General features: G+C 45.7%; 1 protein-coding gene across 1 annotated transcript in view; it reads right to left on the reverse strand.

The window, feature by feature from the left end:
• Nucleotides 1–1,806: 1,806 nt before the first annotated feature.
• B4GALT1 (beta-1,4-galactosyltransferase 1) overlaps nucleotides 1,807–12,144 on the reverse strand; it is a 47,692-nt gene continuing 37,354 nt past the window's right edge. Inside the window, exons 3-6 of the mRNA XM_036898046.2 lie at nucleotides 9,444–9,631; nucleotides 6,938–7,060; nucleotides 4,878–4,982; nucleotides 1,807–4,654 (exon numbers count right to left, since the gene is read on the reverse strand). Coding sequence (XP_036753941.1) covers nucleotides 4,522–4,654; nucleotides 4,878–4,982; nucleotides 6,938–7,060; nucleotides 9,444–9,631 — 549 coding nt within the window. The 3' untranslated portion in view covers nucleotides 1,807–4,521. The remainder of the gene's footprint in view (nucleotides 4,655–4,877; nucleotides 4,983–6,937; nucleotides 7,061–9,443; nucleotides 9,632–12,144) is intronic.

Genomic DNA, 12,144 nt, shown 5'->3' on the forward strand with positions numbered 1-12,144 from the left:
TGGAGTGCAGCAGGGGGCTTCAAGCTCCCTCCCTTGCCAAGGCTGCCATTCCAAATACCATTGCTCAGTTGAGGCAGGGAGGGGTGGAGAAACACCACCGGTGAGGTCCTGGGTGTTCTCCAGAAGAAGAGTGGTCACTTACCCTGAGATTCACCCACTCGACTTCCACAGTTAAGCCCTAGACCTGTGCTCTAGAAGAAGAAAAAAGAAGATCCCCCAGCACACCTAGTGTGTGCATGTACGTCTATGGGTAATGTGTGCACAGCAGTCTGGGTGTACATGCCAGCACGTGTACCCACATGTATTTTTAAAAATTTAACAAAAATTAAAAACATTTGTAACATGTATAAGTTTATTATGAGCCAGGCATGTTCTTAGTGATTTATAAACATTAATTCACTTGATCTTCATAACAACCATATGAATAGGTACTGTAATCTCCAAAACAAAGATGAACAAACTGAGGTGCAGAGAGGCTAAGTGATTTTGTTCAAGATCACAGGACTAGGAAGAAAGAGGCAACAGCAGGATTTAAACTGAGGCATTTCTGGCCTCTCACAGCCAGATGACAGGTGTGTTACACATGTTAGTGTGTATGCATGTTTGTGGATATGTGCCTTTCTGGGGAGGGAACAGTATTTCACAAAACCCAGATCTTACAGCATGCAAAGCCCTGTAAGGCAGCACTTTGTCCAAAGGACCAAAATCTCCTGTTCAAGCTCAGATCTGAACCCTGTTCAGGCCTGAAACTACTAGGGATCCTTCTAGCAGTCACAGAGATGGGTGGAGACAGCTAGATGGCCCTGGGGAAGTCTATAAGGGGCTGCTCTTCCTGTTCCTGTTTCCCAACTGGTGCCACATTCACAGCTCCATCCTAGCCAGGTCTGTCTGCAACTCCCTTAGCCTAAACAGCAGGGTGACCTTTCCTGCACAGTAGTCTCGTCTGGCCCATTTCTTCCAGATGCCAATTCAATTCAACCAGCACATAGAGGAGGGCCTGGGGGGCCCCACTCCCACCTGCACAGGTATGTACCTACCTGGGCACCACAACTCTGTGTTCTGTCACATTCTCCCATGGAAAAGGGCTACAATAAAGGCAGTAAGATGCCTGGGGCCCACCAAGTCCACACTTCTGACTACTGGGCTCTCCCAGGCTCAGACTGGGGCCCATGCTGGTGCCTGACCCCAGGGGCACTGAGGAACAGGAGCAGGTACCCAGTCTACTTTCTTGTCTCAAGTCCTTGGATCACAGCAAAGACCCTTCAGAGCACCTGGTGAAATTTCCTGGGGCTGACAAGAAACCTTATTTTGGATATTATCATTTAAGTTACACTGTGAACACCTTGCGTAAATGGCTCTGAGAACTCTGCAGGCATTTGAAAATAGCAGAATGCGACCAGAGAATTCCTAGGGTAAATTCTACTCTGAAGTGGCACTAGCTACTATGCAGTGAGTACCTGTGGGGTATCAGTAATCATTTTAGATACACCATTTCTTTTAAGACTCAAAAGGTCTCTTTGTTATTTTTCCCATTTTATAGATAAGAAAATAAGGCTCAGATGGGGAAATAGCTGATTCCAGGGAGATGTGTATACTCCAGCTGTGTGATTCCAGGGAGGTGAGTGGAGCATACCCAGGTAAGACTACCCCCACCCCTTACCCCCAGCTATGATACCCGCTGAGCGAGTCAGGCCCAGGAGGCAGATCTCTGCTTTCCTCAGATCCTCCCAACACAAAGCCCTAGTCACTGCCCTCAAGCTCTGGCAGAGCCCAAATCCCTTCAATCAGAAAAGAAACCACCTGCAGTTACAAAGATAGGGTCATTTATTCATGTTATATTACCAGATTTTAAAGGTAAAAATACAGTTCTGTTTTGAACACCCATGTCAGACAACAATCCTCCCACTTATAATGGTAAATTCATATATTCGCATACATGGCAAGTCAAAATACATAGCATAACAGTTCTCTAGGACAAGAAAGCTGCTGTCCTGGCAGTGTGGGCACCCCACGCCCAGCCGCAACGTCAGCAGAGGCCTGCCTAGGCTGAGAGCCAGCACCACCATTTCCTTTACCCTCCTGTGCCACCTAAGCCCTATGACCTTTCATTTCTCAAAGGCCACTTTACAGGGTCACCAGCACTGGGATAGACAGAAACAGAGAAGGGCAAGCACATGATGGCTTCATGGTGACAACTTCCAGGTGAAGGAAATGTTCCTTGAATGCTGAGCCCTGAACTCCCCGGGGAGGAAACAGAACTGGCAGCATCTCATGAGCCAGGCAAGCATCCAGGCCTAACTGTGGGCCAAGGTAGGCCCCATGAGAGCACCAAAAAGGCAGCAAGTGAGGGACAGGTGAAGCAGGATTTCACTGGTTCTCAGAATGAACCATAAACTTGACTATTCCAATGGAACATCAAGGAAAATGTAACAGGAGAACATAAAAGAAAAAAAGGTCACAACTCTGTTTTAAGAGTAAAGGAAGTAACAAAGAAGTTACCACTCAGGGTATTTGTTTCCTTTCTTTAAGGCACTTTGTAAAAGTCAGGATCTGGGGACAAAAAGAGAGTCCTTCATTCTTTGCATTTCCCAAAACTCCCTCAGTGCAGTCATTCTTATATATATTAACATTGCCATTAAGGAGTGGGGAACTGACAGAAGGAATACTCTTTGCATAGCCTAGCTGCTTCTGCATTGGAAAATAATTTTTAACCAATACAAAGACTTCTGGAAAAAAGAACCAAGTCTGCATCTGGGATGCTCAAAGCAATAAAGGCACAGGTAAGACTGGAGGCACGGCTCAGCCTCCACACTGAGGCTGGACCCCAAGAGGTCAGTGATGGGTGGTATCCAGGCTGTCACCAGCTGAAGGGTCAACCCTGGGATTAGACAGCTGAATCTTTTGCCTTAGCACAGGATGGACACAGTGGTAGAAACTGCCTTGAGCATCTCACCCCAGAAGGCTAAATCTCTCCCAGCAGAGGTGTGTTTGGGGAAGACACCCCAGCAGATCAGCCTCCCTGAAGTGGGAGCACCTGCTAAAAACCTGAGAGGGAGTGGGAGGCTTTAGGCACCAGAGTGGTCATGGGGGATTATAGGTGGATTCAGCTGAACTTTCTAGATCACTAATTAAAAGGCACATTCATATTGAAGAATGAGGTCTGTTTGACCCTGAGTGCCACAGGTAAGAGGCAAAGGAACAAAAAGGGGGATGGAAGAATGAGAAAGACAACAGAAGGCAGGAAGGGGGAGGAAGAAGAATGGGTTCTTCAGGGTGGGCCAGGCAGTATGGCTGGCAGAGCCTCAGGGAGGCAGGGGCAGGGGGAACAAAATGGAGGTTTCTCCATCTCCTCAGGCTAAGGGCCAGTAAACAACCTGATTGCTGTCACTACAGCTCCCCAGCCTAGGCCCGGACAGGAGGTCCCAGGGTAAGTCAGTGGAGGTGGAGGTCCCCCCAGAAGTCTGGCAGGATAATGCTGACCAGGAGGTCCTTGCTGACTCAAAGGGCCTAAAGGTGATTTCGCTCCTCACAAAACCTGCCTGCCAGCTAAATCAGAGGCCTGTTCAGGGCCACTACAGCACACATTATTTTTTTCCCTAAAAAATGCTCAATCCCCTTCCCACATTTAAAACACCACAATAAAAATACATAGGAAATTCAAGTTCACAGAGCATGCTCAGAAAAATAAATTGTGCCATGACTTAACACTAAACAGCTATGCAAATCTGGATCAACACAAAATCAAGCTAGATCATAATTAGAACCTGATTTGTTCTTTGTTTAAAATACTATGAACTGCTATTTTTAAAAAGTCTTTACATTCAGAAATCAGACATTCTGGAGAAAGGCCACTGAATGTGAGAAACCCAAGACTTCTGCTCTGATGGCTAAAACGGCCTTGGAAGTCACACGTTAGCAGGGCAAAAGGTCCAAGGCTCAAGTTTTAAAATTATTTTGCTAAGAAAAGACACACACACATAGTGATTGTAATAGTTCAGCATACCAGTGAAAGGAGGTCAGGGAGGGGTAAAATGAGAATGATTGAAATTGTGTGTTTTTCTGTTAAAATATGACAACCAAAAACATCACACCAATCTAATCTCAGCAGCACTCTCCAATTTTTCATAAGGTAATAAGAATACCAAAATTTAAAGCGAAATTCTTACCTATTTCACAACAAATTATCAGTTTATCACTGGGAATAAGTCCCAGTCACCAAATTTTGGGCTGTGTACAGCTCTGATTCTTTGGGGTGACTCTCTCAACATGCCAAGAACCCGCCAAAGGCTGACAGTTTCTATGCTTATAAACACTTCATAGAGCTAGGAATTCACATGCTGAGCCAAGGCGGAGGCAAAATATCCCCCTCGTCCTGGTCATCTGGAAAGGCATCTGAATGATGAGCGAAGGGGGCCTATCGCTCTGTTTGGTAAAGATGAGAGGGACCAGCCCAGCAGATTGGCAGAGACGCACTATGAGGTCCCTGGCCATTTTCAGGTCTCTTATTATTGCACCAAAATGCTAGCTTGGTGTCCCGATGTCCACTGTGATTTTGGTATATAAGGGATATCTCTGTATGTCCAGCACCTGGTAGGTGAGTGTGTTCAAGCCATCAGAGAGCATTGTTTCCTTTGTGTGTGCAATTCGGTCAAACCTGCAAGGAAAAAAGGGCAAAGGATTGGTGTCAAAACAAAAATCTTTAAGAAAAAAAAAAACATTAAATGGACTTCATTGTCATGCCTGCCCCCCACCTACTCCACCCCCTGTCCAAGGACTGAACTCTTCCATGCCCTTGAGGACGGAGCCCTCTCTAGAGCCTCATTCCTGCAGCCTGCCCCAACCAAAAGAGAGAAGGAATATAAATGAACACAACGCACCTCTGGGGATTGGGTTCATTTTTCTTGTCTCTTGAGTGGCGGATCATCCGACACTTGCCAACTATAGTATTTGGGCGAGATACTGACATGCCTCTAAAAACTAACCTGCAAGAAGTAAAAGGACAAGTCATCCTCGTGGAACTACCACAGGCTTATGTCCAATAGCCCAGCTGCAAGACTGTGGCCCTGTTCACCATCCTGCTTACTGTTCTCACTCAGCCCATACCCCAGCCCAGTGTGGTCCTCATTACAATTTACACCCCTTCCCCATGTCCTTTTACCACTGGTCTGTGGTTTGTGTGGGTGACTATTCTGCGCCAGGCACTGGGGCTGTCTGCCCTCCCAGAACTTACACCGTGGATGTGTGGAACACAGGACCTTCAGTGCCAGGATGGAGGTGAGGAGGGCAAGGTTGTGGAGCACAGAGGTAGAAGCAACTAACTCTACCTGAGCTAGCTTGCAGAGCCGTGTCACAGAGACAAATGGGCGTCTGCCAGAGCATTTCCAGCTGCAAGGACAGCAAAGAAAAGGGCAGGGTGGTGAGAGACAGCACAGGGCCCTCAGGGAGTTAGAGGATTGCAGGGACTAGTGAAAAGGGTCTGGGGTAGGAAGTGGCCTCAGATGAGGCTGAAAAGAAGGGCAAAGGCTCATTACAGAGGCCTTCTCAGAGCTTCAGTGCCCCAAAGAATGGCACCAGTGTCTGAGATGAATGCATCATGCCGTGTTTCCCAAAGGATTTTGGCCAATGGAAGTCTCTCTGATAAGCAGTATAACAATGGAAAGCAGGGAGCAGAGCAGCCAACAGAGTGGAAGACTCTGTGCAGGTCTCAGGGAAAGGAATGAGGACCAAAAGCAAAGCAGGAATACAGAAGTTAGTTAAGAGGCAGGACCGGCTGGTCCCGGACGACTTAAAGCCTTCTGGCCTCACCTTGCCCACTGCCGCTCTAGCACCTGGCACACCGTGAGTAGGCGTGTTAGAGTTAGGGCCTTTATCCTGTAAGACAGCTGCTCCATGAACCACTCAGCCTTCCAGGTCCTCTCGGTGCTCCCCGCTCCCGCTACCTGTCTGACCACTCAGGTCTGCAGCGTCACATCAGCCCTACACACTGTCACCTGGGCCCAGCATCTACACAGGTGTGGTGCTGTGGAAGCAAGTTTGTTTTGGTCTGGACCCCTTGTCCAGAACTTCAGTGTCCTCCCCTCTGGGCCTGCCTTACACAGTGCTCTGCATGCCACAGTTGCTCAGTAAGTGCATGCTAATCAGTCTTCATACTCTAAAACTGAAGTTGTCCTCAAGGCCTACGTATTGGGTTATGCTAAGTTCTCACACAAACCTAACCTGGAATGACTTGGGTGCTTCTCTGGCAAACACCTTCTGTTAATTGATCAAATTAATTTACTCCAATTTGGGAAGGTACTAGGGTGTATTCTGATACCAAACACAGTGACAAGCTCACTCTAGCTCCCAGAGGGAGAAGGTGTTTATCATTTTCACTGGGCAGGGCTGAAGCCACCACTGCCAGAAGAATGGGGAACAGCATGGTTCCTTCTTGTTTCTTTTTTTTAAGAGCATGGTTTCAGATGCCACTGACAGACTTTTTTTTTTACCCTCTGCAATGTCAACCCACATGATAAAGACTTTCCAGCTTACAACAAGCCCCAGGGTGTAGATGAAGCAGGGCTGGCCATGGAGAAATGCTTGTTGGGGCCAGGTGGGTCTACAGAGGTTCATTATACTATTGTGCCCTCTTTTGTGTATGTTAACACATGTCTAATTCTTCAGAACAAAACAGCATGTGGTATAAATAAAAGTAAACTCACTCTTCATTTGGTTCCATTTTACATTTTCCTAGGCTAATGCAAAAGTCACAGAACCTAATGTTCTCAAGGACATTCCTCAACACCAATAGCACCTACAGCAGGGCCCACTTAAGAATTTGGTTGGAGTGGGGACCATGTCTCTCCTGAGAGTCAATCCTTGCACAATAACGAGGCACTGATTAAAAAAACTGGAAGTAAAGGGAGACAGGGAAGAAACGGATATAACTTGTGACCATTACCTGTTAAAAATGTCATCATCTTCACCTCCCCAGCCCCAGTAATTATTAGGAAATCCATTGATGGTGAGAAACTGTTGTTTACTTAGAGCAGAGACACCTCCAAAATACTGAACATAAGGCAGGCTGGGAGGAACAAACATACACAAAGAAACAGTGGTTAGTAAGTTTTGACAGTTCAAAGTAAAGCTTGCTCAAAAATAAACATTTCTAAAGGTACTTCTATTCTCCAGAGAAGAATAAATTGGGGATTTAAGGGTTTTCTTTGTTTTGTTTTTATATCACATTCCACTTATCTTAGAGAAGACACAGATAAATAAAGTAGAGTCTTGCTCTTTTGGAGAATACCATGTTGCTTCTGTGGTTTATTGAGAAAAATCAGTCAGTGACCCAAGAACAAAAAAGCCCAGTTGTTTTGCCCCACGTGTCCTGCTCCTACACAAGGCATCTTTATCCTGGAGGTCTTGGAAACTAAGATTGTTTTAGAGGCTCCCTGTACCCACCCTGTCATACCCAGCCTTCCCATGTACCATTCTACCTTTCATTCTTCCAAAGGTGTAAGTGGCTTGAGCACTGATCCCCAACAGTCAAGGCTGCCTTTCTGAAAATTTGCTAAAATAAAATTTTCTTGGAAATTTCTACCATACCCTGACTTAGCAAAACATATAATGGTAAATCTATTTGACACATTTTTAAGCAGTAGGGCATCTGGGCTCTCAGCCTTCCAAACCTTTTTGTATTTCAGTATTTCAATGGTTATGAGTCATGAACTCTTGAGGGATGCAGAAGAAGCATTGATGAGAATTACAAATCAGGATGTTCCCAGAGGCCATGCGAGGCCTTCCTATGGGCGCTTTAAAAGCTGTGGTTTTATGATGACCCTCTATGCAGCCCCAACCACACTAGCACTCTTACTGGAACCCAAAGAGACCAAAACCCATCATACAAATAAAGGAAAACTCTACCTCAGACTCTGAGGGGCAGAGACAGACAAACCATATAGAATGTATGAAAAAAAGATGCAATTATTATTTTCAAATACATGCAGGAATTCTGACTGTAAGTACCCATAAGCAAAGGTCCCTGGGGGCCTGCTCTAATGACCGGTAGTCAATCTATTTGCAATTAGATGTCATCAGTTAGGTGCCAAGTCATCCACCTTTTGGCATACCTCACCTACAGCCTGTGCTTGTTTACAGGTGAGGGTTTGAACCAGAGGTGGCCAGGCCAATGAGGTTTTTTCATAATCAAGGTTTTTACAGAAATGGACTCTTCACCACCTCAGGGGAAGTACATAGTGAGTTGACAAAATCTGGTTTTGTTGTCCCTGCTGCTTTCTCTTACCTACCTGCCCTATCCCCCAAGTCTAACTGCTTCTGGGTAAAACAAACATGGTGCTATGGTAAAGAACTAAGTGATCACTACGATGCTTCAAGGGAAGAATTAAGAGGGATCAGGGTATAAGCCTGTGTATCTCAAAGAGAAGAAGGTACATAAACAGGAAGATAAGGAGGGAAGACAGGAGGGCACAGAATGTTTACTGTCAAATTCTCCCCCTTTTAAGATGGCAAGGTTAGGGTCTGAATACCTGTGATGTGGGGGAAGGACTTCATAGCATCCCTATATTCATCTCACAGCCAAAATGCCCCAAGCAAGGGAGGATAGAAATAAATTATGAGAATAACATGAGCCAGAAAGAAGCTGTTCTACCTAACCAAGGGTTGCTGGTTGGCACAGGCTCACTACATTATGGGAGTCAGCCTAAGCCAGGGATGCTAACCCCCAGGATACCTGTAGAACACCTTCACAGCTTTGAGGGGACTTAGAGCGGGAGAGGGAAGGTGTGGTTACTCAGCTGATAGGTGATTGAAAACAATTTTATGTTAATATAAACATGGATAAATACAGAACAAAATGCAGATTTATTATGACTACTTTTTAACATTAAAAAAAACAAGTACTACGAAGCTATTTTCATCACCAAAGCATATGCTTTGGATTACACCACTGCCCCTGGGGACAAGCATCAGCTGGCCTCCTCAATGGGTATTTTGGTGGAAAAGCTTGGGCCCCAGTGTTTATGCAGAAGCCTGTGCTCTACAGGAGAACAGAATTGTGTTTCTTCTTAAAGTGCCTAGGAACATGGGCTGAGGTATCCAAACCCAAGAATTTACTGGGGGAAAATGATTCCAATTTGCTTCCCAAACTGTGTGGGAAAGGGGAGAGAAGACAGCAAGGAAATATAGCATCTGTCTGGAACGTACAGATGAGATCCAGCCCAGACACAAAAGCTCTTCTCCCTTGCATGTGCAGCGGTATAGGCTTTTATGGACTCCACTTTCCTTCTCAATTAATAACTGACTTGGAGCTTCAAAAGCACCCAATTCTCAGAGGAGTCATCTTTCCCCAAGAGATAAAAGAGGCACTCCTGGGCTGGAGGAGTTGCATTTTCTAGTCATTATGTTACAGAGGAACATATTTTCTGCAGATTCTGGTAAACATCTCTTACCTAAATCCAAACTTATCCATTGCTACAGAAATGTGCCGTGGCTGTGAAAAACACCTGTAGGTGTTATGGTCATTCATTGGAATGAGGTCCACATCGCTAAACACAAAGCAGTTGTAGTCATAGTCCTTCAAGGCTTCTTGAAAGCCAATGTTCAGGAGCTTAGCACGATTGAACATGGATTCTCCAGCCTGGTGCAGACACAAAAGAAGTGGTATCAGATGCCAGAAGGCCTTTGAACAGAACACTCACAGGGACTAGTGACTTGTTCACTACACGTGGTCCACTCCTGGGCCTCAGTTTTCTGCCCTCATGTTACAAATCAATATTGAATGGCGTGCCTTGAGTCAGCAATCCCACTTCTAGGAATTATCCTGTAGGACACGCAAATGTGTGAATGACATAGGAACAATGTTGTTCACCGTGGCATGTTCATTCCAGCCAGACTACAAACAATAATGTCAGTATCACTAGGGAACTAGTTAAATAAATCATGGCACATCTGTATAATGGACTAGAGCTTTTTAAAAGAACAAGGAAGCTCAAAAAGGAAATGATATCAAGACAGTATTGTTAGGTGAATAAGGATTTAAACATTTATTAACCTATCATTTACTTATATACTATACACAGACTGATTCCAGGAAAGATACCCAGGAAACTGGGGCCTATGGGACTTTTCTATCTTCTTTGTATGGGTGACTGTGGGTGGTTTGCTCACCACACTGTGTACCTTCCAAGTGTTTCTCACTAAATTAGGCACCAAAGAAATATGGCAGGCTCAAATCAATCTCTGCCCTTATGGGCCTCACAGTGTATAGTGGGAAGCAGTGTGATACACACCACGATAGAAACCAAGAGGGTGACACATGCTTTAGTATGAAGACGACTGGGTCCCAAAACACCGAGTCTGTTGGTGCAAAGGTACTTCATATTTTATTTACTTATCTTGTTTATTTTCAGTTTCCTCCACTAGAATGTAAACTCAATGAAAGCTGGAAATTTTTTTGTTCACCTAGTGCCTAGAACACTGCCTGGCATATAATAAGAGCTCAATAAATAACTGCTGGATGGATGGATGGATGGATGGATGAGTAGACCAATGGATAGCTTTCAACATACAATGACAGCAATCCTTTTGGGAAGCTCCAATGAAAGGGCCCCCTCAAGGTCACCACCATAGGTCTCTGCTCTTACCAACTCCCACGGCCCTAGGTTAATAAAGACAGTAACAGCACTGACACTGCCACCCTTATACTTAGCAGTTCACAAGCCCTTCTATGCATGTCCTCTCACCCTGACCGGCCTCCTCCACACAATGACATGAAGAAACTAAGGCCACATAAGTGACAGCCAGTGCTGGAGCCCAACACTCTGGAATTCTCACTTAGTGCTCTTTCTCAGTATCTCCCGGGATCAACAGGGCCCACTGCTTTGTGGAAAAACATTGTGCAGTGGCTACACAACATCATAGGTGTGATTCCCAACACCCTCTCTCTAAGACCCCACTAGAAGACTCAGAAACTGGAGGTCCACCAGGAGGCCTGCGAGTACAGAGCACCCCAGCACCCCCCACCCCAGCCTCAGGTGGGTGACTTGAGAAAACAAACCACTGAAGACAAAAACCAGGAAGTCAGAAAAAGCAGCCAGGAGAATAGTACCCCAATTAAGGAAACACCTTACACAAGGCCCTTTCTTCAGCCCAGGACAAAGCTTTCTAACCAAGCGTGACGAAAGGAGGGCTGTGCCCGATGGCACACACTGTGCTCTGCGGCTATCCCACCAGTCAAGAGTCTTTAGAATTCTGCCTTCAGCTAATTCTGTGTAATTCATGAGGCAGAAAGAAGTTCAACCTTTAGAAACTGCATATAAAAACTAGAAGTTGTTGTGATTATTATTATTACAACAACACATTGCTGATATTCATTGGTGGGTATGATATACCAGTTACAAGGTGAGTGTGTTTACACACATGATGCATTATTTAATTGTCTCAGCAATCTTGGAACAACTGTGCCCAGCCCAGACTGACTTCATTCCTCCCATACCCTCTACCTTCTGGTAATGGGGAGAGAGGCCTGCACCTGGTGCCTTCTTTCTTGCTCTTCCAGCCCCACCCAGAGAGAGTTAGTTTTCTCTAAATATTTTCTAACACAATTCGCCCCACTGAACTTTTCCAACAAGTGATAAGGTGGTGTCCCAACAAACTTTTTACACCTGGGCCGTAGACCCCTGAAGGTGGCTCCCCAGTGACAGGGGCAGGAGGCTTGTGGTGGCCATGTCTTAACCACAGGACTGGCCTGCTGGCTGTGACTGTCTGGTCCACACAGATGCCTGAGACTACACCAAGCATTTTTCCTCTCCCAGGAACTGGGAATTTTGGATCATGAATGGGCAACCTCTGGTACCAAGCCCTGAGAACAGTGGCAGCCTGGAGAAACCCAAGCAGCAGACCTGCCCTACTACTCCTTCCTCCGCCTGTGGTGTAACAGCTCCTTCAATTTGGAGATGATCCAGTGTCTGGCCCACTCTTAGAATCAGTCAGGCAGTTTTTCCAAAATAACCTGAACTACACATCACTCCTCCCAGCCTGGCCTCACCTCTGTGATCCTGGGAATGTGAAAGGGCAGGGTCCACTTTTGCAGGTGTAATTACCTACCAGAGCCCCTAGGAATGCCAGACCAGCAAACCGGGAGATAAGAAA

This window comes from Manis pentadactyla, chromosome 3 (assembly GCF_030020395.1).
Source record: "Manis pentadactyla isolate mManPen7 chromosome 3, mManPen7.hap1, whole genome shotgun sequence".
NCBI lineage: Eukaryota > Metazoa > Chordata > Mammalia > Pholidota > Manidae > Manis > Manis pentadactyla.